The sequence below is a fragment of the Narcine bancroftii genome, chromosome 1, assembly GCF_036971445.1.
Source record: "Narcine bancroftii isolate sNarBan1 chromosome 1, sNarBan1.hap1, whole genome shotgun sequence".
Taxonomy (NCBI): Eukaryota; Metazoa; Chordata; class Chondrichthyes; order Torpediniformes; family Narcinidae; genus Narcine; species Narcine bancroftii.
This window is the reverse complement of record NC_091469.1, coordinates 196,785,520-196,813,340: the sequence shown is the minus strand read 5'-3', so window position 1 is coordinate 196,813,340 and position 27,821 is coordinate 196,785,520. Positions and strand designations below refer to the sequence as shown.

The 27,821-nt window shown below is 38.9% G+C and overlaps 1 protein-coding gene across 1 annotated transcript in view; it reads right to left on the bottom strand.

The window, feature by feature from the left end:
- The window catches only part of c5 (complement component 5), a 118,647-nt gene that overhangs the window by 74,765 nt on the left and 16,061 nt on the right, over nucleotides 1-27,821 (bottom strand). The window contains exons 8-17 of the mRNA XM_069887522.1: nucleotides 26,985-27,093; nucleotides 24,807-24,933; nucleotides 23,609-23,724; nucleotides 21,992-22,186; nucleotides 14,491-14,685; nucleotides 8,928-9,137; nucleotides 8,158-8,307; nucleotides 7,416-7,545; nucleotides 6,041-6,109; nucleotides 3,709-3,906 (exon numbers count right to left, since the gene is read on the bottom strand). Coding sequence (XP_069743623.1) covers nucleotides 3,709-3,906; nucleotides 6,041-6,109; nucleotides 7,416-7,545; nucleotides 8,158-8,307; nucleotides 8,928-9,137; nucleotides 14,491-14,685; nucleotides 21,992-22,186; nucleotides 23,609-23,724; nucleotides 24,807-24,933; nucleotides 26,985-27,093 — 1,499 coding nt within the window. The remainder of the gene's footprint in view (nucleotides 1-3,708; nucleotides 3,907-6,040; nucleotides 6,110-7,415; nucleotides 7,546-8,157; nucleotides 8,308-8,927; nucleotides 9,138-14,490; nucleotides 14,686-21,991; nucleotides 22,187-23,608; nucleotides 23,725-24,806; nucleotides 24,934-26,984; nucleotides 27,094-27,821) is intronic.

Here is a 27,821-nt window from a genome sequence, read left to right as displayed (position 1 = left end):
GCCATATGAAGGGAATGTCTGGGAAATCCACAGCCTGCATAGCTCCCGACTCCAACTCCAGCCCCTAGCCATCATCCTCAGCCTGAACTTTCCAGAGCCTACCTGCTGCACTACTTGCTGAAGGAGGGTGGCAGTGGAAAAATGGCACAAAAAGCCTCAGCGGCCATCTTGCCGTGCTTCAAATTTGAATTTAGCGCCATAATCGTCAGAGGAGGAAGAAGGGTGGCCATCTTGCTGCACCACAAGGTTGATGCCATCTTGCCTGCTGGTGCATCAGGAAGGAGAGAGCTGGTCGAGCGAGGAGGACTATGGAGTCTCCTAGCATCGATGGTTCTGGACCAAGACAGACCACATCAACTCAGCAACTCTATAGTGACTGTCAAGGTAAACAGACACCAAACTAGATGCTTAATTGACACTGGCTCCACAGTAAGTTTCATAGACTCTCAGAAGGTTTGGGAATACAAACTTAAATAGTATTCTTCCAATTACCATATTTTTCTAGTGTCACATTCGCACTCAACTGTACATTTGTCTTTTGAAGGGGGGAGTTTTGTAAACTTTGGTTGTATGTGCTTAATGATTTGTGTGCCTCAATACTGTTGGGTCTTGACTTCTTGTGTCACCATAAAAGCGTGACATTGGAGTATCCTGGTCCCCTCCCTCCTAAAACAGTTTGGATTGGAGGTCCATTAAAATCAGAATCCACACGCAGCCTCTCCTCCACACTTAATATCAATCCCCTCTTCCCAAACCTGTCTCCGGATTGCAAGCTGATTGCCACAAAGAGCAGGCAGTAGAGTGCTGCTGATCGGGAGTTCATAAAATCAGAGACTCAATGCTTGCTCAATGAGAAAATCATTGAACCTTGCACTCACCCGTGGAGAACGCCAGTGATGGTAGTAAAAGGGGAAAATAAGTCCAGGTTAGTAATTAACTATAGCCAAACAATTAATCGTTTCACACTCCTGGACACATACCCCTTCCTCAAATTTTGGATACGGTGAATGATATTGCACAGTATAGGGTCTATTTGACCATCGACCTGAAGGCTGCCAATCAGCAGTTGCCAATCCGTTCTGTCCCTAAACTGCTTTTGATGAAAACGGCCATCTCTATCAATTCCGGAGGGTCCTTTTCATTATTACCAATGGGGTTTCTATCTTCCAGAGGCAGATGGACAGGATGGTAGAAGAGTATAGGTTGAAGGCTGCCTTCCTTACCTCAATAACGTCACTATCTGTGGCCATACCTTGGAGGATCATAATGTAAACCAGGCAGCGAAAGCCCTGAAACTCACTTATAACTCCAACAAATGTGTTCAGGACTAAATGACTGCCTATCCTGGGCGATGTGGTGGAGAATGGTATTATTGGCCCTGAACCTGATAGGATGCACCCCATTAGGGCTCCCTATTCCAAGAGCCATGAAAGCTTTGAGGAGATGCCTGGAATTTTTCTCATATTTCTCCTCAATATGCTGATAAGATTCACCCCTTTTCAAATCTACTACCTTTCCTCTCTCGGCTGAAGCTCAAATGGCTCTTACCTATGTCCGAAGCCAAATTGTACACGGTGGTCGAGAATGTACCTTTCCAAATGGAAAGTGATGCTTCAGACATGGCTCTGGCCACTACCCTTAACCAGGTGGGCAGGCCATGGGTATTTTTCTCCCAGACCATGCAAGGCTACGAGCTCCAGAATCCCTCTGTGGAGAAAGAGGCTCAAGCCACTGTGGATGCCATCAGGTATTGGAGGCACTATCTGGCTGGTAGGAAATTTACGCTCCTCACTGACCAGCATTCTATCGCTTTTATGTTCAATAACGTCGAAGGGCAAAATTAAAAATGACAAAATTGCTAGGTGGAGGATCGATTATGACATCGCCTATCGGCCAGGTACTCTTAATTAACTTCCAGATGCCTTATCCAGAGGAAGCTGTGCCTCAGCACACAACAGTCAACTGCAGTCTCTACATAATGAGCTCTGTCATCTAGCTCACTTTGTCAAGTCATGCAATCTGCCCAACTCAATGGAAAATATCAGGGAAATGACCAGGTCCTGCTGGGTCTGCGCAGAGTGCAAGCCACACTTCCACCGCCTCGCAAAGGCGCACCTGATAAAGTCATCCTGGCCCTTTGAATTCTCAGTGTCAATTTTAAGGGACCTCTCCCCTCCACAAACAGGAATACATTCTTTCTTTCCATCACTGATGAGTACTCCCGCTTCCCATTCACTATCCTATGTCCAGACACCTTCACCTCCTTGGTTATCAAGGCCCTAGATTCCATTTTCGCCCTGTTTGGGTATCCCAGCTATATATCCATAGCAACCAGGGCTCATCATTTATGAGCAAGGAGCTACGTCAGTACCTGCTGGCAAAGGGAAATCACATCCAGCAGGACTACTAGTTACAACCCCCAGGGGAACAGACAGGTTGAAAAAGAAAACGCCACCGTCTGGAAAGCTGTCAAATTGGCCCTCAAGTCAAGAGGCCTTCGAGACTCACACTGGCAGGATGTTCTACCCATGGCGCTCCACTCCATTCGTTCGCTACTTTGTACAACAACCAATGCGACTCCTTGTGAGGTTTTCCTCAATTTTGAATGGAGATCGGCATCGGGAGCCAGACTCCCAACCTGGCTCACTATACCAGGTCTGATCCTCCTAAGAAAGCACATGAGGAGAAGCAAAACCGACACCTTTGTGGAGAGGGTGAGACTGCTCCATGCCAATCCCACATAACGCCTATGTGGAATACCCAGATGGCAGGGAAGACGCCGACTCTATCAGGGACCTGGCATCCACCAGAGCAGAGAATCTGTTGCCTCAGGTGACCCACGAGTTCCAGAACCCTTTCTCACCACCTCCAATCAGGGCCTCAGGAGATTTCAGGAGGTTCAGGAGGAAGAATCATCCCCCTCCGTCATAGAACCGGAGACCCACCGTGCTTCCCGTACAAGGGGAGCTCAGGAAGCCCAAAGCCCACGTGCTGAGGTGCTCCTGCAGGATTTCCAGACCCCTGGATCATTTAAATCTGTAAATAATTGCATATATTCTGATTTTGTTTTTGCTAAGTCTGTGCTCTGTCTTCATCCACAGGCCCTAATTCTGCAGGAAGGGGTGAATGGAATGAACTGAGATTCACTGGTGATGGCTGGCTCTGCCCCCATCTACCCATATATAACCGAGGTTTCCTGCCTAAACCCACAGCCCTACTAAAGATCTTTGTAAGACCCTACCCTCTGTTATAAGCTAATAAAACCGTGTGTTCTCCCTCCAGTCGTGAGAGCTTTTAATCGCACCACAGGCACCCAGGAGTTTAAAGGAGCATTGGAAACAGATACTGAAGAATCAAAAGTTCTGAGTCATCAGACAGTGGATTACCAAAGTTTTACTGCAGAAACTTTGCTTTGATTGGGAAGAATTTACAGATATCAGCAGTTTCTCAGTCAATGTTGGGAGGTATGTTATTACTTGACATTTCCCTTATCATTCACCATTTAACAAAATAACCCATGAAAGCAGCTGCAAATAAATTACACTAATTAATTACATTAATTGTTTGCAAAGTGATCATTATATTGATTTCGGAATAAAGTTTGAAAGAATGCAAATAAGATAGTACATCTCACTGAAAGAATCCATGGCTCATTTCTCAATCTGACTGGATGTGCAGTTAAAATAAGCTTTTGTGTCCAAGGCTTACCCATTCGTCCTAATGTCAGACTCTGTAAAGACTTCAAATACAACTTGTGTGCGTAATTGCAGCATTCTAAGAATATACTTCTGCATGGATCAGGTAACTTTATTCTCCTTGATCTTTCAATACATGTTTCCCTCAGAGGGTAATCCTTCATTCCATCTATGCAACACTTCTGATCAATGGATTTAGTAAACTTGGCAACTGGAAATGAGAGAAAAGCATGGTTGAAATAAATTATTGAAATGCTCATACCATTTACAAAAGGTTGTCATTAAAATTTTTCAACCTTGACTTTTTTTTCCATTGTAGCAATGGTACATGAGAGCATTAAATCAACGTGAAGAGAGTCAATCCAATTTTATGTAAGGTCCGCCTCTGGAAAGATTTAATTGAATATAAAGCCCAAGTCATCATGCATGATAGAGTAAACCTTCCAGATGTGTGTGCACTAAGACTCTGGTGCTGATGAGCTAGCAGAAGAGGAAAGGTAGCTTACAAATTGCAGTGGGTGAGAAAACTAAGATGGAGGAAATAAGGAATAAAAATTATTGACTTTGAGTTGGGAGCAACAAAAGATGAGGCATCAAGGATGAGGCATAGAAAAATAAAGCAACAGAAGACACTGGAAATAAATATCCAATTGTCTGGGCTAGGGGCCTTTCACCCAATGCTCTCCAACTAAGACTTGCTTTGGTGTGAATGGCCTATGCATGCACAAAAAGCATTTTACACAAATTATGTTAAAAATTGGTGTTGCATGCCACTTAACTTCACTGCCATTATCAGTGCCTAATAAAGCATATAGAGGACATGGATGAAATTCTGGAAATAATAAATTGCTGATCAACCAATGCTGATACAATACATTTCTGATTATCCAAGATGCTTGGGACTGGACCCATCTCAGTCAAGTAAATTATTCAGATATTCAAGAATTTTCTCAAAAGCCGTCCAGTAGCAACTGGAGAATACTTGTATCAGCTGTCGCTGATCCCCAATACCTCCCCATGCACTCGCCAATTCCTGACACCTCCCCACCACTGTTGCCAATCCTGCACGGGGTCCCCGCTCCTGTTTGGGAGCCCAAGGTCTTACCTCACCTGTAAGTAGTAGGAGATTGTCAAGGACTGTCCTCCAGCAGAATTTCAGTGACCCCACTGAACAGGTATTTGACAAAGGGAGTGCAGCCCAGGCAGGTGAGCAGGAAGGGATCACAGCCTGGGCAGGGAGGGAGCGCAGTCTAGGTGGGAATGGAGCGCGGTATTCAATTCAAATTCTGAGAATGCCACAATGCAACTTCTCACAAAGTTGCAGTAACTCATGGCAAAAAATTAAAATTTATAAATAAATAATCACTGCTATCCTTTCCTTCAATGTGTAACCCGTGGACAAATGCCTCTTTTGTAAAACTGATCTCCTGTAGCCCCACTTGAGCAGGGTGGGTAAATTTTTTTCAAATTGTGACTTCATGTCTCACCCGAAAAAAACTTTCAGATATTCAGAATTTCGATTGTTCGGAAACATATTGTGTGCTCAAATTGTTTTCTAAATTTCCAAAATCAATTAAGTTATTTTCACACTACCCTTCAGTGGAAACTGGATAAGTAGATAAAATTACCCCCTGATTTACCCACTGACATCTTATTCTTTTCAACAGCTTTCAGTTGTAATCTATATTAAACATTATTAACTCACCTCTGATTTTGAACTGAGCGTTAACTACATTTTCTCAAATCTTACTTGTACATTAAAGTACTGTGCATGATGACTCTAATACATCATCCAGCAAGACACTGAAAAAGAAGCTAGAAGGATCTTTTCAGAGTGAGATTATCACAGATATTAACAGCAACAATGCAGTTAAGCCAATAAAAGTGCCAGTTAAGATGCCCTTAGATTAAATTGGAAGATGCTTCTTCCTGAAGGGAGATGCTGGATGCATTTATTTTCTACTTCTCCCTTCAACAACAAGGACTTAAAACTTGTTGCAAGTGAAGTGGAGGAGAATGGAAGGTAATCAGAACCAGGCCTACTTTCCTGTGTAAATGGCAGCAACCTCTGAAGAACTTGTTTGGGGCAAGGGTGAGGTCTGCAAAGTTGAGATTGGTCAAATGGCTTTGAATTTTCCACAAATGTGATTTAGATGAGGTTTTGGAAGAGTATTAATGCATTTGCAATTGTGTCTCAAGATGAATCTGCAGGTTCAGAAGTGAAGAGAAAAATATAATCTATTGTCCATTTAAATGCAAGATTTAGCAACAGAAAATGACATTTGTTTATTATCACTGAAGTACAATTATGTTTCTTTTAATTGATGATTTTACAGTAACCTTACTTTTCTTTCTTATTTCATTCTTTGCCAACACATTTCGTTTTGCTCGCAAAATAGCATCACATTTTTCTTCTGTAAAAAAGTAGAAAACAGAACTTTATTTCTATAAAATATATTTAGAAAATATTTGTGTTCTGATCAAACAATTTCATAGATCATCTGAAAAAGTGCAATAAATAATGAATGTCAGCAGAAATATTCAACATTTTCATTGATTTCAGCTTTTGAATCTTCAAAATATCTCAGAATTTTGACCATTACACTAATGTACATAGACACCTGAGACTTACTCAGGTGCTGCATTTGCTAGACTGGATTCTGTGGCATAATTCAGTCCTGCTATTAAATCTACTGTAGGATTGGCACCCATATTCATTTTATTGGGAACTCTAGGTCAATGCATGAGGCAGCAGGGGAAATCATAGAACAGAATAGTGTAGCTCAGCAACATGCCCTTCAATTGAACAAGATGTCAAATTAAAATACCAGAGAAATTCAAAAACTGTAGATGCTGGAATCTTGAACAATGAACTGCTGAAGGAACTCAGAGGGTTGCGCATTGTCCTTGGGTAGAAGTGGTCAGTTAACGCTTCAGGTCTGGACTCTCAATCAAACCTGAATAAAGGGTTCTAACGCTCTCCTGTATTGAGGGTGATCAGATTTACACACAATACTCCATGTGTGGTCTAACTAAAGTTTTATACAGCTGCTATATGACTGCCTTAATTTTATTTATGAAAACAATTTCATAGTTTATCTTTTTATTCATTTATATGAATAATGTACTGTAAATGCCTCTGAATGTTAGCTTTGCCTTTTATCAATGTCTTTTGAATTCTACAGCCCAACTAAAATAATGTGTTTGGGCTCAGGAATTCACTGGGAAAAGCTCAGTAAACCTCAGTGGATCAACAGACATTTTGTCCCATTCATTGTACTCAATGCCCAAGACATTATGTGCCAATAAATCAGGCTTATTGTACTTTGAAACTCTGAATGCACAAAACGCTCTTGTTTATTTGTGCCACCAGGGCTTAAAATGAACCTGTTGGTAAATTCTTCCCCAAGCTATGGATTGCAAAACCTTGTTTTAAATAATGTGAGAGAATACATATTGTGAAAGTATAAATATTGTTGGACTTTACCATACTTGTCCAGTTGTCTCTGTGGCTAAGTTTATCAAATGCACAAAGGATTCAAAATCAATTTAGTAATTCTCAGGACCATGTACACAGATTTTCCATTAAATGTAATTATATAGCAAACATAAATGTTGTACAGGTACTGTGTAACAGAATGTCAAGACCATAATATCTTCTGGAAAATCTGTACATCTATCTGCACACTTATTTACAATTTTTTTTAATTATTTACTTACCAGTAACTGGCAAAGTTTTGGCATTGGCATTGGTCATAAACATTAATCCAGCTTTTCTGAATACATCGGCATTATTCTCCCCTCCTCCAGCACCACATCCAAGATCATGCTTCTCAGCATCAAGAAGTACCTGAGCAAAGAATGAAAATACTTACTAAATGTGAATATTGTTTTTCTTTTATTGTACCTTAGTAAACAGGGATGTCAATTATTCTGTGGTTGTCTTCCCATATGTCACTTTCTTGTGAATTTTATCATATCCAATATAATGCCTGCACCCGAGGCTACACAACTGAATTCCCAATGCATGGGCCCTTTATTAAGAAGCTTTTTTAAAAAAAACTCACTTGTTTGAGCAAGCTTTTAATCTTTTGACTACCATTTCAATCTTCCATCCCATTTATCCTAATACTCATGTTGTTATCCTTGCTTGAAGTTCTTTTATCAGTAAATAAGTTTCCATGAAATGCCCTCTGATTTTTTTTTGCATTAAAATGTACAACTAAAATACAAATAGCTCTTTTTAAGAAAACATGTAACATTACCCCAGGCCATGAACAGGAATATATGAACATTTTGGTGAGTTATTTCTTTATCACCAAATGTTTTTATTAATTAATCATTGTCTCATAAGAAATTAGCTTATTCAAGCTACTAGTTAGTAATTAAATCCCTAAAATTCTATAACACACATAGGAGTTGTCGAAGATCGTGTTCAATCAAATGTGAAAATCCACTTAACTTTTTTCATTGTTAATTTGCTTTTGGTTCTTACTGCATAAACAGCAGTGTCAATGGACGATAATGCAACAAGTGAATTAGGCTGAGCATTGATTGTTAAAGACATTGGATCTCCAGGATTATATACGTCAGAACCAGTCTTCAAATTAATCTGTAAATATAAAAAATGCAGTCAAGAATTCTGCTAAAAATCCTACATTACCAGATCAAAACAATAATCAGTATTGTACCCACACGGTAAAATAACAGTATACATGTGACCCCAGGTGCCCCGCTCTGAGAAAAAAGACTCTATCTTGATTTTCCATGACAGAAAGCTGCATGTTTTGTGCAAATCAATAAATGAGAAATGAAAAGAAATATTTTTTCTCCACATAGATTTTGCAAGTGTGAATTTTATTTTGTGTATCAATATTTTGGGTAGTGATTTGTGAATTCTGTAAAGATGAATTTATGTAACCTGAATAGCTGTAATGTGGTGGTGGTAGTGGTGAGTTCACATGCATTCTGAAACAAATATTGTCAGAGTGTTAGTATGAAATAAAGCACATCTTGTAACCATAAATAGTCTTGAAGGAATAGTTTTATCTGGATCAATGGAAGGGAGTTCAAGAAAAATAATTTCAAGTTCAAAAGGAATGGAGAAAGATTAGACCATTCTGTTAAGAGGAAAATATTATGTGTTATGCAATGCCTTCAATTAAGTACAAAAATAGCCACAATTTAACCAGCATACATTCTACCTGCACTAGATACTCCGTTGGAACCTACCTTTTGATTGTTTATGCAATTCTCTTCCACCTGAAACCATATAGAATCAACCACCAGTTCAGCAGTATTTTCTCCCGTTACTACATAATATGCAATCAACCGTGCAGAAGGAACCATTTCTTTCTTGATGAGAATATTCAGACTGAACACTTGGTTGTCAACTGGACGGTGTTTTGTCCCAAATGAAACTATTTTTCCTTTTGAAACCACCTAGATTAAGACAAATGTTCATAGAAGATTTAAATTTCATTTTTATTCACAGCACAGTAGAAGTAGATTCTGGCCTTATGAATCCTTACCACCCAATTTCGCCCCAATTAACCTACAACACCAAATGGAGGATGGGAGGAAATTGGAGCACCTGGAGAAAACCCTCGCAGACATGGAGAGAACATACAAACTTTTTAAAGACAGCGCTGGATTGGAATCCAGGCCGCTGGCACTGTAATAGCAGCACACTAACTGCTACATTAACTGTGCCGCTCATAATCTAAATGAAAGCACCATTATCAAACAATTGGCTTTGTGCATGGTAGGTTGTGTTTGACCAATCTTAGAGAGTTTTTCCAGGAGGTTACCAGGAAAGTTGACAAAGGAAAGACTGTGGAAGTTGTCTACATGGATTTTATTAAGGCCTTTGACAAGGTCCTACATGGGATGTTAGTCAGGAGGTTCAGATCTTGGTATTCATGGTATAGTGAATTGGATTCAATAATGGCTAGGTGGGAGAAGCCAGAGAGTAGTGGTGGATGATTGCTTCTCAGATTGGAGGACTGATACTAGTGGTGTGCCTCAGGAATCAGTGCTGGGACTATTGTTGCTTATCATCTACTGTATACTGGATGATAATGTGGCAAATTGGATCATCAATTCTGCAGATGAGTCAAAGATTGGAGGTGTTGTGGTCAGTGAGGAAGATTTTCAAAGCCTGCAGAGGGATCTGGACCAGCTGGAAAAATAGGCTGAAAAATGGCAGATGGAATTTATTGCAGACAAGAATGAAGAGTTGCATTTTGGAAGGACAAACCAAGAAAGGGCATACACACTAAATGGTTGGGCACTGAGGAGTGGGGTAGAACAGAGGGATAAATAATTCCCTGAAAGTGGCATCACAGGTGGATAGGTTGTAATGGGAGCTTTTGGCATATTGGTCTTCATAAATCAAAGTGTTGAGTTTAGGAGTTGGGTTGTTATGATAAAGTTGTACAAGACATTGGTGAGGCCATATTTGGAGCATTATGTGCAGCTTTTGTCACCTAACTACAGGAAGGATATAAAGAAAGAATATTTACTAGGATGTTGCCAAGACTTCAGGAACTGAATTATAGGGAAAGGTTAGGACTTTATTCTTTAGAGTATAGAAGAATGAGGGGAGATTTTATAGAGGTTATTTAAAATTATGAAGGGGATAGACAGACTAAATGTCAATAGGCTTTTTTCCACTGAGGGTAGGTGAGATACATATCAGAAGACATATCAAGAGAAAGGTTTAGGGGGAAAATGAGGGGGAACTTCTTCACACAGAGAGTGGTGGGAGTGTGGAACAAGCTGCCAGGTGAGGTGGTGAATGCGGGCTCAATTTTAATATTTAAGGAGAATTGGAAAGGTTTATAGATGGGAGGGCTATGGACTAGGTGCAGGTCAGTGGGACGAGGCAAAAAAAGGTTCAGAACAGAATAAAAGGGCTGAAGGGGCCTGTTTCTGTGCTGTAATGCTCTATGGTTCTATAAGCTTTTAACATAATTGGAACACCAATCTATAATTTAATTTACAATATAAAGCTGAGGCCAAATCTGATGCAACTGAACTATTGTTTAGTATGACTTATTCTGACATTGAATTTTCCTCCTCTGTGCTGAATTTTTATTTTCAGTTAAATGTTGATACCAGTAGTGAGAATATAGATACTGCCAAGGTGAAACTATTTTTTTCATAGCCGAAATAGTGAAATAGTAAGTACTTATTAAGGAATCCTTTTCTGTTGCTATGCACAGACCTCTGCAAATTCATTCTGTATGATTCATCACATCTAAGCATACAGATCTCAGTATGGAATGCCTTTGGGTGTTGGGCTGTAAATGGCCAGAATTGTACTAAAAGAATAACACGTTATGTTGTAATGAGTTGCCAAACATCTCCTTCTCCTGCTCTGCCTATATTCTTCTCGTCCAGCCTCTATTCTTCAGGTCAATGGTTTTCCAGTGGATCTTGGGTCCTTCAGCCCCTGAGCCCATCACTGGTCCCCTGTCATGGTCACTATTCTGTAGGATCATCTTCTCTGCTTCTTCTCATCAGGGGGTGTTTATCCCATTTCTGTTGCCCTGCACCAGTCTGCTGCTCCCCTGGAGTCTGCAACCCCTCATGGCACCGCCATCTTGGGCGCAGATCCCACCACTGCAGGATTTTATTTCATTTAACAGGTTTGTATGGAGCCACTGGCATTAAAACTTGGTGGTGAACCCTTTGGAGTAGAGCTGTGTCTTCACTTTCCCGGGTCTGCACCAGCGGCAGCACTGCCATTACGGCAGCTCAGGTAATGCCACCATTCTTTTGGAAATATCCACAAAAATAGAGGCCATCTTGGGAGTCATTACTCAGCAAAGGCAGGTATCAGTGATATCATTTACAAACACTATCAATGAACAGGCATACACCTTAATAAAAGGGTGTTTGTAAATCAAGACCTCAGGCATATCTCATGAAGGAACAATAATTCTACACTCCCATATGCTTCTGAGACCTATTCCACCTATCGCCAATTTGTCAAGGTACTAAAGAGTTATCACTAATTCTGTCTGTAAATCCCTCCAAATTCACTGGAATAATGTGAACCAAGTTTGTGTCCTAATACAGGCTAAATTCTTCACCTTGTTACGCTTAGCTGGCTCTGTTGGGCAGGTTATATTGTTTGCCTGTTCAACACTAGACTCCAGAAGAGTCATTATTCTGGCTTGCTTAAAACTTTCCTGAAACAATGAAAAGTCCCAACATGTACTTGGGAAATAATGGGCTATGAACATTCAAAGTAGAGAAGGTACAGAAAATTTCAAGACCATGTTTTGAGTGCAAATAGACATTCTATAGTAGCACTGGAAAGAATATGTCACCACATAAACTACACATTCACTGTTAGGCATCCTCTGGCCCACTTGTGAAAGAATCACTGGTTCCTACACTGACCCTATCAATCACTTCACACTCCACCAAAGTGGAAGCAAGTCACCTTTGATCCTGAGAGACTTTTGACAAGAAAATATCATGTACAATTTAAAAGTCTTTGCAGATGACAGTGGATGGTCACTGCAATGATAAGCCTTTTTGTACAGGTGGCTCTTAAATGGTTTCTTTCTCTCTGAACCATTGTTAAGAAAGGTTTTCAAAACATCTCATCCGTTATCTGCCCCTCTGCTCTCATGACAAGACAAGGATAGAGTTTCCCCGGTTCTCAAAACTTACTCTGCCCCATTTTGATTTTGATTTGAACAAATCATTTTCTACAACTTCAGCCACATTCAGAGATTCCACCACAAAATACATCTTTGCCCTTCCTCTTCTTTCAGCATTCCACAGCGTCTTCTCCCTTTATTATTCCCTGGAGCACTCTTGTCACCACCATATCTTTCTTTCTGCACCTTTTGCATGGAAACCTTGTCTTTTCAACTCCTTCCCTCTCACCATCTAGGAACCAAATCTTTCCACTTGAAGCAACAATTCACTTGCATTTCTTCCAATGTTGTGCACTACATTTAGTATTCACAAAGTAATCTGGTCTACACTAGTAAAACCAAACACGGATCAGATGATCACTTTGTGAGACACCTATTTTAAATCCAAAGGGGTGACCCTTAATTTCCTGTTGCCTGCTAATTGAAATCCTCATCCCAAAGAACCATAGAATGCTACAACACAGAAAATAAGCCATTCGGCCTCTAGTCATCTCGCTCATCCCACTGACCTGTTCCCATTCCACAACCCTCCAGGCCTCACATACCTATCCAATTTAATCTTAAAACACACTATTGAGCCCGCATTCACCACTCATTCCACACTCCCACCACTCTGAGCGAAGAACTTCCCACTTTAGCTTAAAACTATGACCTTTCATTTTTTTCTCCACAATCTAAGTAATAAAATCCTATTTGCAACCATTCTCATAAACTTGTGAACCTCTATCAAATATCCCCTCATTCTTCTTCGCTCCAAGGAATAAAGTCCTAACCTGTTTAATCTTTTCCTGTAACTTAACTCCTGAAGACCTGGCAACATCCTAGTAAATCTTCTCTACACTCTTTCAATCTTATTGATATCCTTCCTGTGGTTTGAACTGTACACAATCCAAGGGGGCGATTAGGGGGCAGCGAGGAAATAGGTGGCGGTCCAAACCTTTAGTCTTGTTATTATTCAGTTTGCTGCAGTTTAATGAAGAAGCCCATGCAGTAATTTTCTGGCCAGACTCAGGATGGCAGTAGTGAGCAAAATAAGTGGCAACAAGGCATTCTTGCAAGACCTGGTTTCAATGGCCGCCATGTTGAACTGGCGACACTACCCCCCAACCTCAGCACAACAACCACCTCTCTTTCAGTGCCGCCGCTAACTCCCCCACCCTGCTCAGCTCTGTCACTGACCATGCCCCACCCTGTTCAGTGCCACCATTATCCTTCTACCCCACTCAGCACATCCACCAAACCCCGAAGTAAAAGTCAATCAATATGTCGGTCCTGAGCCCTTTGTCTAGAATCTGGAAAACAGCCTGAATAAAAAGGTGGGTGGAGGGGAGAGGTGGAGAGCAGGGAGGAATGGGAAGAGAGCAGAGCACAGACTAATAGGAAAAAGAAAATAGGTGAATACAGGTGAGAGACTAGGAAAGAAGTGGAGAAGTTGAGAGGGCAGAGGGCTAAGTAAAGTAACTCTCTAATATGAGAAATGAAGGCAGTTGAGAACTGGAGGAGAGGAGACAGAGGGGTAGGGAAAGAGTCCAGGGCAGGGGTTTAACAGAAATTAGTGGTCAGTATGATGCCTTCTAGATGGAGACTGTCAAGGTTGATTATGAGATGTTATTCCTCCAATTTGCAGGAGGCCTTGATTTGGCAGTACATGAGGCCACGTGGCAGTGTGGCAACGTCATGTGATATTAAAATGATTGGCCACTGGGAGGTCCTTGCTGTTGCAGCAGACAGAGCAAAGGTACTCAACAAAATGATCTCCCCACAGCCTGAAATTTTGATTGCCGTTTCCTTCCTAAGGATGCTACGCAACCTGCTGAGATGCTCCAGCACTTTGTGTATTGCACTAGATCCAAGCATCTGTAGATTTTCTTTTTAAAATCAACATGGTCTCACTTTTACCTGTTTTCATACATTGTATTTGTTTACAATTCCCATAAAAGTGTTTTGGCACTATAGCCTAGTCTGAAGTGGCACAGATAGAAATACTTTTGTATGTTTGGTTTTCAACAACACTCCAGAAATCTACAAACCAATGTCACATATTCCAAGAATTACTAAAGAAAAGTTATTCAAGCAAATCTCCGTTATATACTGTAAATTGTTGAAATCGTTTTTACCTGGTAGTGGAAGTATTCAATTTTATTTAAGAATGGACTACTTGCAACAAGATTCACACTAAGATATTGTCCAACTCGGAATTTTTGGTAAGATGTTAGCCAAATAATGTACAAGTAGCTTTTCGAGCGTGAATGATAAGCTTTTGCTGTAAACTCCTTGGAGAAGAGGTATTCATCTTCACGATCAGACTGAATCTAATGAACAAAGTAAAATAAGTTTAGATTATATTCAAATTAAACAGAGGTAAATGTTTGATTATCTTCCAGCATAATTCGAGTTTCATTATTTCATTAGTATCAGTGTAAAAATCTTTATCATCTTTCTGTACAGTAAAATCCTACTATTAGCACTGAAGTTAGTAACTAGAAAACACTGGAACACAAGACAATATTACATCCAAGCATCCAACAGAAATGGTAAGTTAACTGTTAAAATTATCTTAGATTTTTCAATTTAGACATACAGCATGGTAACAGGCCATTTCGGACCATGAGACCATGCCATCCAATTTTCACCAAATTAACCTATACCCCCGTATGTTTTGAACGGTGGGAGGAAACTGGAGTCCCCGGGAAAACCCATGCAGACATGGGGAGAACGTACAAACTCCTTCCAGACAGCATGGGATTCGAACCCTGGTCCTGATTGCTGCACTGTAAAGGTGATGCTAATTGCTACACCAACCGTGCCACCCAGAAAGCACTAGTATTCCTTTGTTAAAATCTTAACTGAATTTTTGAGCATATGAGGTCTAATTTCATCCTAAAACTGTATATTTGCTCATCTGGACTCATAGTTCAACCCGGGCTTCAACAGGAAAAGTAGGTTTTAAAATTAATAAGTGCATCCGGTGTCAGTGCTACACAAATGCTCAGCGAAAGGAGGTGCAAGGCGCTCCTGTCTAATAGCCTACAGGTCACCCTTGGGCATGGGTCGTACTTTTTTAGGCCCCCCATCAGGGTCACGTGAAGCCATGGATTGCAGATAGTGGATGGTTTTTATAAGCAGATTCTACAAACTGGAATTTATGGTTGTAAAACTTAAAATTCTGGGCAGATGAACCTGCTGATCAATGGCCAGGGTTACCCGTCCAGTATGGAGACTGCAACTGAAGAAGGCATCAAGAAACCACTTCAGTATTTATAATCATGAACTCAACATCAACTACAGTCTCAGCTCAAAGATGAATCCTTCATCAAAGAAGAACAGGAGAGGCCACAAGTACAATTCAGAGGGCCAAAGATCATAACAGATGGAGAGACATGATTGTTAACACCGAACGGCATGGCACCTGAATGATGAGTGAGTTGCAAAGAACATGCACTATCCATCATGTTGCCTCTGAACTGAGGAAGCAGTTAATAATGGGTCTAGAAATGTATTTCATACTCCAAAGTGAGAGTCTGAAACCAGGATTAGACCATTGAAGGGAAAGATGGGAATCAGATTTGGGTACAATGATTAATGAAAATTGGTGGGAAGATGTGTCTAAACAGCATAACAGGGATTATTAATGCTGGTGCAGTTCAATTTCCTGCATCAATTGTACCTCACACCACAAAAATTATATAAATCAAAGTCAGAAATTTTGGCTCTGTGTAGAGGTTGGAGCCTTTATCCACTCCACCTGGCTACATACGAAGGTGAGATCCTTCTGGGTAGACCTGGGAGGACATCTTTTTTTTTAAATTACAAAAGTGGAGTTTCCACAAGACCCAGATTTGTTCCTTCTGGGAGATACTAGTGCAGTACAGTTCAGATTATCCAAACACCAAATTCAATTTGTGAAGATCGCTTTGTCGGTAACCAGGAAGTGTTGCTTGGAGTCCAACTCTCAACTTCGTATTACATAATAGAGTACGGAAATGCAAAGTTGCATTCCCCTGAAGAAGATTACTTATAACTTGAGGAAGAAGTATTACACGTTCACTGAAGAATGGCAGCCGTACTTGAGGCACATAGGTGTACAGATATGATGTATACCCCACCTTAAGAAATAAGTTAAGATACAAATTGTCCTAACAGATAAATAAAGAGACTGAATTAAGGTTGTGGTACAGTCGGTGTGTTTTAATTTTTTTTTTCCTTTGCCTTTTATGGTTTGATTATTTAATATTCAGGGAAGGGGTGAGAGATATATATATATATATATATGTGTGTATGTGTGTGTGTGTGTGTTGTGTAAATATATATATATATATATTTTTTTTTAGTGTGATAAGAAAATGTCTTATATTGTTTGTATATATTTGCTTGACTCTCATAAAATAAAATATACAAAAAAAAGGGTCTAGACCAGCTATTCTCAACTGTTTTTTGGCTATGGACCCTCCGAGGACTCTGATCAAAGTTTATGGGCCCCTTCCCCTGTGAAGCAGTCAAGTTTTGGTTTATTTAGAATTTCTCTCCTACCAACTACTTAAAAAACATAAAAAAATATTTATTACATGAGGTGAAAAGAAAACAAGGCTTTTACTTAAATATTCTGTGTACCCCAGGGGGAAATAGCCCCTTCCCCGCCCCTCCCCCCCAATTGAGAATGGTTGGTTTAGACTAAAATATGAGCCATACCAAGAAGGCACATTTCCTTCTCTGATGGACATAAATGAAACTGATGGGATTTTTATAACAATTTAAAAGTTCCATGTTTACTGACTCTGGTGTGCTGAGGTAGTAGCAAGCAAGCACAAAACTCAAAAGACTGCACAACAGGCTTTATTCCAGTATTAGTCTGAACACCAGTTCAAGCCTTGATGGCTCTCCATGTGACTGGCTCAGGTTTATATTCAGGTCAGCTGATTGACAGCCAGCCAGGTGGAGTCAGCCCTTTACGTGGTCTATTCAGGTTGCCTGATTGACATTCGGCCAGGTGGAGTCAGCCCCCTGCAGGTCTTCCTGCAGGTACAGAGATCGCCCCCTGCAGTAGGCTGGTGGTCATATCACCACACTGACACTGAGACTTATGGGATTCAAACTTGTCTATCTGAAACAAGGGTCCAGAATTCTAATTGCTAATCACTTCTACCTTGCTTCTAGATCAATCCAACTGAGAGAGATGGATCAGTAGAGACCAAGAAAATGCTTTTCCTTCCATTATATAGTCAAGAGATTGAGTGTTTTTTTTTAATCTACGAAAACCTTGGTCTCTCTTGAAGAGGATGCCTGAAAGAAACTCAGGAGACTCATCTTTGTGCAGCAGATAGCCTAGAAAACATGCAATTTTCCCTTACTGATTCCTGAGCAGTACAAGCAAAAAGTTAGTTGAACCACAGTTCCAAGTGTTGGGTATAAGCCCGCCCTCTGCTGGACATCATGACGCCCACATCATGAAGTCATCCTTCCATATATTTAACCCTGTGGGTCAGTAGCCATGTTAGTCTAATAGAAGTAAAGGATGAGAAAGTATCACGTCTCCGAGTCTTAATTATGTGAGTGCATACACAACCGTGGTGACTGCAATTAAAAGATAATGCAGAACCAAAATTCTTCAAAGCCAGAGCAGAAGCCGTTCACAAGGGCCCATACCCAACCAACAAATCAGAATTACAGTCCTTCCTAGGACTTGTTAATCACTACCGAAAACATATTCCTAATATGTCTCCACTATGCAGCCCATTGAACCAATTACTCAAGAAAGATCAAACATGGTATTGGAACACAGAAACCAAAAACACAATCGTTCCAACTAAAGGAAATACTAACGTCAACAAATAAGGTGTGGATCCTCTATGACCCTAGTAAAGAAGTTACACTAGCCGTGGATGCTTCACCAGTGGGACTAGGAGCAGTACTATCCTAAATCACAGAAAAGGGTGAGCAACCAGTAGCGTATGCTTTGCAAACATTAACCACAAGCAAACGCAATTGTGCCCAACTAGAAAAAGGATTGGCAATAATTTTTGGTGTAAAATAATTCCACTAATATCTTTACAGAAGAAAATTCACCCTGATCACAGACAACAAGTCTCTTAGTTTAATCCTGGGGCCACACAGAGGAATACCAGTATTAGCTGTGGCCAGAATTCAAAGATGGGCCATGCTACTAGCAGCATAAAACTATGATATAAAACATAAACTAGGAACACGCAACACCCATGCAGATGCCTTATCATGCAGATGCCGCTACCTGAGACAGAACAATGAGAAGAAATTATTAAATGGACTGCAGAGGCAGCATCCATCAACCAAAAACAACTTCAACAACTGCCCATTACAGTCCAGATGATCGCAAAGGAAACTCGAAAAGAGGCAACATTAAGCAAGATCCTTTACTTCACCTTTAATGGGTGCCTCGAATCTGAAGTCATCCCAGAAGATCTAAAACCTTACCACACAGCTGCCATGAACTATCAGTCAAAGAAGGACGTTTACTATGGGGTACCCATACAATTTTTCCAGCCAAATGGCAAACTACCATGTTATCAGGACTGCACCACAACCATTCGGGAATGGTACGAATGAAGGCACTGGCCCAGATGCATGTCTGGTGGCCCTCCATAGACAGAGACATTGAAACAACAGTAAGAGAATGCAAAGTACGTCAGTCAATGCAGCCAAAAATGCCACAAGTCAAAGCTAACCCATGGAAATGGCCATCCAAACCCTGGCATCGGATTCATGTAGATTTCACTGGACTTTCCTAATAGCTGTGGGCACACACTCCAAATGGCCAATAGTTTCACAGCTGAAAAACACCAAAACAGATCCCACAATTGACTATCTTTGCCACTTATGGATTGCCTCAAATTAGTTATGGATAATGGGGCTCAATTTACATCAGAATTTTTTTTTTTAATTTATGTGTGATAACAATATCAGACATATTTTGTCTGCACCCTATCACCCAAGTACTAATGGGGAGGCAAAACATTTTGTACAAACATTAAAAAAAATGAAAACCATGAAACTTCTAAATGCCTCCTGGACACACAAAATCGCAGATTTCCTATTGGTGTACAGAAACACACCACATTCTACCACGAAACCCACCCCAGCAGAACTATCGTTTGGCCGCAACCTGTGGACCAGGCTGTCCACAGATCATCCAGATCTAGGTCTCCGATTGCAAAAAACAGCATTGCCACAAACCTCACCTACAACGCTGGAAGTGGGCGTGAGAGTTCTGGTACAAGATTATAGACAATATAAAGACCCATGGGTGGTAGGAGTAATCTTACAAAAATTGAGCCCCTGCTCATACTCTGTTCTAGTTGGAGAACAGATTGCGGAAGCGACTCATTGACCAATTACGAGCACTGATTGACACTAAGGTCCATGAACTGCCTCATGAACTGGAGGAGGTGGAACCAGACTGGGTGGCCTGCCCCGACCTTCCTACCCTTCAGGTTGAATGAGGGGGAGGCACAAACTGTCGCGGAGCTGAGGAGTCCAGTAACTGAGATATGCAGCCAGGAGGGCAACAAAGACAGGCAGTCACCACCGACTCGACCGCTGTCATGGCTATCTACAGATCCTGAGCAAAGACCAGCACAGAAAACCATGCCGAGGCAGTCCAAAAAAGATCACCTGAACACTTTTAAGGACTATGTGCCCTGATTATTATTAAATACTTTCCCTTTTATAATTATAATTGCTCATGAGATGTATTCTAATTCTCACTTGTAGTCCTGGCCCGATGTAATTTTATTAGTTCAAAGGGGCCCAGTCAACATTTATCGCACGGAGGGAGCTGAGGGAAGAGAAGAGTGGTGGGTATAAGCCCGCTCTCTGCTGGACATCATGACGCTCTTCCATATATATATATATATTTTTTTTTATATATATATATATATATATATATTTATATATATAGATTTGTGTGTGTAAAACCCTGTGTGTCAGTAACCATGTTAGTCTAATGGAAGCAAAGGATGAGAAAGCATCATTTCTCCAAGTCTTAATTGTGTGAGTGCATACACAACACCAAGCACCTTCTTCCCCTCCCAATTTTCACACATCATAAAATCTTCACTCTAAATGTTACCAGTTATTGCCTTAAAACTTTGTTTCCATGCCTCTGACCATCCCTGGTGATCATTTCCACTATTTTCTAATTATCCTGAGTTTTTTTTTAACATAATGCATCATCTTATCCAAATATTATACATTAAATCTCAAAATATGTATTGAATCCTCAATGATAGCATAATGAATACTTTAGAATGTGTACATATACCTGCATATGTGACAGTTTTGAAGTTATTTAAACCAATTTATGCAATTAAGTTGTGTGCTTGTATTGTTAGACAGCCATGTCTTGGCTACAGTAACGTCTGTTGAGACTTGCAAATCAAAATCATTTTTTAAAAACAACATTTGTTATTCAATGTTTTACTCATATTAATTTTCTATCACAAATGCAAGGCAGAAGCTGATGTTACAAATAAAAGAAAAATATTAAAGCTACAATGGATAACAAAGATTTTGTTTCCTGAACATTTTTGGGTATATTTTTTGATGTTTGAGCTGCTGATTGTGAAAATCACCGTAACATTTTCCTTACATATATCTTTTTTTTTTAGAGATGTGGTTTTTGTGATTTCCTGTCACATTTTAAGTCTATTTCAAGCCTACAAAATGACATGAAGTGCAACATGTCATTGAAAATTCATTTTCTGCATTCGCACTTGGACTTGTTTCAAATTCAGACTTTAGATTTATTGCCAGAGTGCATACATGACATTCACATACAACCCTAGGATTCTTTTTACTGCACGCGAGGCAAGACAATCTTCCCTGCTGATCTTGGTGCAGTCAGTGACGAGCACGGTGAAAGGTTTCAACAGGATATTGCGACCATGGAAAAGCAGTATCAAGGCAACTGGAATCCATTAAACTAACCCAATGTACCAGAATAATTATATGATTAAACATGCTAAATTCAATAAAAGTTCAGTTAATATTTCTCCAACTTCCTATGTGATACAAAAAATATGAAATTATCTTTGTGTTCAGCTTGAAGTCTCTAACATAATCACCATTTTTTCAGGAAGCAAACCTTTTGAAAATAATTGTTGTCCGGCGTATATATCGTAGTAGTTGTCATCAGCAGTGGTTTGTGAATAATTATTTATTCTGGATTAAAAATAACCAACATCTTTCACTTTTGTTTGGAATGAGTTAGAAAAAGCACACAAATGCTGGAGAAACATTGCCTTACGTAGCAAAGGTAAATAAAAATACATCACCAAGGGATCAAGGCAACTGGAATCCATTAATTCTGGCCGACTTGCTGGACACTGACAAAAAAGGCATCAGAGACCGAGTACAAACAAAAATTAGTGGCAAGACATTTTTAGGTTAGTTGAACTAACCCAATGTACCAGAATCTTTACCTTTGCTTCATAAAGGCACTGTTTGACCTGCTGAGCTTCTCCAGCAATTTTTCACTTAACCATGGTGTCAACAGAATCTTGTGTTTTACCCCACCTTTATTAATCTAATCTCTATAGACTGCAAGTATTCTGATCAGTCTTGAATGTTCTGCATTTGTCAACTGACCTTAAATTTTAATTCTTTAAGATCAACAGGAATGTTGATGCTAAATATCACTGTTCCATCAACTCTTCTGGTCCTCCTTCTCAACCCATCTCGTGTAGTCACCTCTTGGTCGTCACCACCTTCAAAAAAGGCTTTTGCAGTAAGTCTAATTGAAACATCTCCAGCTGGATATCCCAAAATATCTTTTACTTGAACCTGTTAATGAAGTTAATGAGAGAGGAAATAGAACCTGGTATATTAAGCATTAAATTTCTAGAGATATGTGACATAATTACTACAGAAATTTAATAGGCTGCATCCATAAGTAGAGATGAAATAGAAGCATGAATAAAAAATCTAGCCCCATGTGCCTGCTCAACCATAACCTACGTAAAGATACCAGCTGATTCTTTAAACTCATTGCCTCTTTTGCACCCATTCCACATCAATTAGTATCTAATAATCTATCAAAATGTCTAACTATACTCTATGAGCCTCCACAGTGTGCTTAGGGAGAAAATTCCAAATATTCATTATTTCTAGGTGGAGGACTTCTTGTGACTAACATGAAAAGATCATGGTGGGTGTTTTACAGATTACCCTGAGTCACTGAATTTGCTTTAGCACAAAATGTAGATGCTATTTAGCCTACTTGTATGAGAACAGTAGGTCAATTTAAAGATGGTGCCACAAGGGCCATCACTTGGTTCATAATGCAAATGCATCTTCAAAGGTAAAAGCATGTTATGGTTTTAATTTTTAAAAAGTTAGAATAAACTTCATGATTAAAATGAAGCAGTGAAAATAATCTTATCCAGCAGAGAAACTAATTCTTCAGCCCAGAGTCCACAACAACTATCAATCATCCATTTACATCAACTCGAGACTAATCCCATTTTTATTCTCCCCACATTCCCACCAACCTCCCACCCCAGCTTCCACTGATTATGCACTCAAATTGGTCAACTATCCCATCAACCTACTCGCTTTGGGTTGTGAAAGGAGCTGCAGATTCTGGAGAAAACTTGCGCAGGCACATGGGGAGATTTTCAAATCCACAAAGACCAACAACTGAAGGTCAGAACTGAGCGTGGATCACAGGGGTAGTGAGGCAGCAGCTGTACTTGTCGTGCCCCTGTATCTTCAAACAAAAACCTTCTATGCTGTGTACCAATCTTTTGTTTCGTACAAAGTTCAATACTGAAAATCTACCTCAAGAGACACTCTATTTGAAGTAACCCACACCTAGACATAAAGTTACAGAGTAATAATATTGAAGACTAATACAAATATTTTAAAGTCTGAAACCCTTCAGCAATTTTGGGTGAGTGAAAAGACAATGTCTTGTAATTTAGGTTGATTTTCCTCCTTATCTCTTATTATGAACGAAACATCAGATCTTGTTTTCGTTAAGTTAGAAAAATGAACATCTCTTGTCCTGTTTTAACTTTAACAAAGTCAAAAACAGAACATTAGATTTTTCCACTTGTTAATGTGAGATTGATAGTTCTAAATGAGTTGCTCCAAAGTAATTACGATAACTTAAATAACATGGCATGTATAGGAAAGATTTTTTTTAAATTCATCAAAAAGATCAGATTTACCACAGAAGCTGAAAATGTAACTCCTTTTACTTACTATGATGTTGTATGGGAGACCGGGTTTCACAAAGAGTGGAGTTCCCACCAGGTTAATTAAATATGGTGAGGTTGTAAATTTAACTCCACGGTATTCAGCATCTTCAGATATTCCAGCTAGTAGTAAATGCAACAAGTGATTATTTCTGACTTTTGTGATTTTATTACTTCTTATAACTTTATTTTTCTAAATCTCCTTCACACAGTACAATAACCTGTCAGAAATTTCAATATTTTACTTTTTAAACTACTACTAAGTTGACAGATTATGAGAACAATTTCAAATCAATAAGAAGAGCAAACGTATTTAGGATTTGTTTTTAGGATGTAGACAATATTGTAAAAGCCCTTCCTGGATGAATTTACCCCTGCAGTCTTTTGAGTGATGAAGCTCACACAAAGAAACTAACCACAAATGTGTAACTTAAAGTAAAAAATTGTTGGAATTATTCAGCAAGTCAGGCAATATTTGTGGATATAGAAACACTCAATCTTTCAAGTGAATGACCTACACGTTTTGATGAAGGGTCTGAAATGGTGACTATGTTTCTCTCTGTGCTGATGCTACCTGTTTCCAGCATTTCTTCTTGTTTCAGATTCCAAAATCAGCCGATTTTTGCTTCAAATGTTTAATATTTGAAATCATTCTTGCTTTAATGTTGCACAACTATCTTTCATACATTAATGCTCACTAGAAGATCAAGATTTATTTGATAGAACAGCACTTCTAGGTTGCACCAACAACACACCATAGATACCCTGTATATGGCCATGAAAAGTTTAGTTTGATTCCATTCTAAACCAGGTGTCTGATCTTTCTTTGAAGTTTTTGATGTTGGGAGCATTGCAAGATTGTAAATAAGCAATCTGAGAAGACCACCAAAGACACTGGACTCAACAAAATAAGTAATGGTTACATATCCTAAACACCTGGAGTAATTATGCTTTGTAGCACTTAAAGAAAAATAAAATTGGTAACAAATAAGCAGGATTATTATGTGCTAATAATCTCTGTATTAATGAATACAAGTTAAAGTTTGTAATATATCACATTATCAAGTTGCAAGGCCTTTCTTTTTCCGCAAAACATCAGATCATCCCCTATCTGAATGACCCCAAACTCTTTTGGTGCAGCAGACTGTGGAACCCAAATTTTTTTTCCAATATATCAAGTTAAGTTAAGAGTTATTATCTTATACCTGAGAAATCTTGAATCGTTACTCCAATGTATAAAAATTCTTCATTAAGTTCTTCAATTCCATATCGGTCAATTGATTCAGTTGCGGTTTTAGCATTGAACTTCACAGTTGTTACTCCATTTATCATCTGAGAAGAATCAAGGTTTGCTAACTTTATATAATATTGTACCAAAGTTTCCAAAGAAAACTATAATTCTAAATTAGATTGCCCTGAGCAAAGTAATCTTGTGGCTCAATGAAAATGTTGCTCATGCCTGTCTTTGTGAATCAAGACCGTTAAATAGGAACATCAGTTCATTGAATGTACATTCATCTCAATTGGTAATATGTCTATGCTTATAATAAGTAATAAGTTTCAGAGGCAAGATGATGATAAAGGATTATGTTGACAAAAAAAATAGTGACAGCAAAAGAGGGGAGCAAGGAAGTAGAATGCAAAGTCAGAAGGAGAAACATTAAAAGGAGAGAAAGGAGTGTAAGAGTTAAAATGCAGATTTTTCAAGAAGTCTGTGTAGATGTTGTTTACATTCTTTGAGTGTATCCATGGAAACCTATTCTTAAACAAGGTATCGCTGAATGTTTAAGATAAATGGTCAGTTTTGATTCCCTCTTCTGCAAAGATGGAGGGATTTTAAATAATCCGAAAACTTTAATTGACCGTTTTAGGTATCATTTTAAGCATCATTTAATCAGTTTTAGTACCATATAGTTGTAATAATGTAGTAGCCTATACAAGGTTTAATAAACCATGGAAAACTCAAGTCAACTTTGCTACAAATCTTTTTTGAACAAATCATAAACAACAACAATTCTTGTCTCTGCAGGCGATTATAAAGGAAGATAGTTGCAACAAGGAGAAAAAAAACAAGTGGCTGCTTAAATAGTGATGGTGAGAATGGTTAGAGAGGCCTAAGGTTGCAGTAGCAAAAAGCAGGAACATGAGATGAGGTATTTGGAACTCCACTGTCTTCATGTCATTTTTTGTGACTGCACTATTGCCTGGAAACCCAAAACTAACCATCCAAAAGATTCTAGTGGTCCTGGGTAGCATTTTCCTTCCACTCTGACTCAAAACCCTCCTCATTGCAGGCAAAAAGAAAAGCAACAGGCCAAAGTATAAGGGTCGAAAAGCTGTGGCAGAATTGATAGAAAGTCAGACAAATCCAAAGTAAACATAATTAAGACAGAGGCTTAAATTAGCAATAAAGAATTTAACTCAGCAACACAAACAAAGAACTTCCACCAAACATGAAGATTTCACAATGGGGTCTGAAGAGAATATGTTAGCCTCAGTTTCAATATTCTAAAATATTAATTCACAAAGAAAATAATTTATGATTGAATAAGGGTTAAAGTGGCAGAGAGTGTTCATCATAAATATAACTAACATACTACTTACAAATCTCCCCTAGCATTGCTCACAAGAAATCAAATCCATGTGCACTCGTAAGGTCCACCAGGTTTGGTTGCAAACATAATTAGATCAATGAGCAAGCATAGTCTAATCCTCAATTCAATTTATACATTCTACCTTTATTGATGGAAGGAACATTAATTTCAAATTATGATTATTTATTTATAGTTAAATAACAAACAATGAAGCAGTTTGGAAAGCAGAAATGCAAAGTTTGCTGGAACAATGGGACCAGGAAATGAGAAGAAACAACAGTAGCATTAGGAAATAATACAATTACCAGCACACAAGGTTTACATGGAAAGCTCTTTTATAAATGTGGTTTTAAGGAAGTTATGATGGAAAACAAACATATCAATAGACAAGATTTTATAGAAAGTACATTCTATTTTATTCAAACACAAAGTGGGAGTACTAAAAGCTAACATTAACTATTTATCCATAAATGCTTTATAAGTAGAGTTGATCTTCTTGAATCACTGCATTTGTTGAAGTCTACCCATAATGTTGTGTTAGGGAGTTGCATTATTTTGCCATAGTGAAAACACAGAAGTAATACTATGTCCTTTATCCTTCATTTTCCTATTTTCCACATCTTTGTCCTTACTTAGTCATGATCAATTTGTTTTGCAGAAATAAATTCTCAGAGCTATTCTCTATGCTGACCATTCATAAGCTCCTGTATTATAATCCTATCATTGAAAGTTTGCTGCATAAAAGTCAAAATCTATTGCAACAGAAAATTATAATTTGTTTGTGCTTACCATAAGAATTTGTGCTGCATCTGGCATTAATTGTTTTCTACCATCTTTGTCAAGAATTCCAAACCGTACAAAGACATGTGCAAATGATAATATTTTTTTATAAAAATAGCTGTAAAATTGTGCAAAATTATTCAATTAATTATGGATACAAGTTATGCAGTTTACAAAGAAAATAATTTTAACTATGCAGATTTTTATCTCAAGATTGGGAAGCGAGAAAGGAGATTGCTGGTGTTCTGGCAGAGCTTTTTATATCTTTATTAACCACGGATGAGGTACTGCAAGACTGGAGAATGGCGAATGTGCCATTATTTAAGAAGGGCTGCAAGGAAAAGCTATTGTCGAGCCTTATCTCTATCATGGAAAAGTTACTGGAAGAGATTCTGGGAGACAGGATCTATTTGCAATGACTTATTAGGGATAGATCAGGATGGCTTTGCTCATGGATCTATGATCCACAAATTTAATGATATGAAGATAAAATTTGAAGATATGACCAAGAAGATTGATGAGGGCAGGGTGGTGGCAAAGTTTTTCACAAAGTCCTGCATGTTAGGCTGTTCCAGAAGGTTAAAATACATGGGATCCAGGATGAGATAATAAAATGGATTGAAAACACTGGAAAACAAAGATTTTTCTTCCTGAACAATTTGAGGGATATTTTATGGATTATGCCTGCTGATCACGAAAATCACCTTAAAATTTTTCAATAGTGTATTTTTTTTTAGATATAACCTATTTTTGTGATTTCCTGTGATATTTTAATTCTACTAGTATAGTGCCCACAAAGTAAGCTGATTTGGTCTGTCCAGGCATGCCTGGGTATGCCTGGGTATG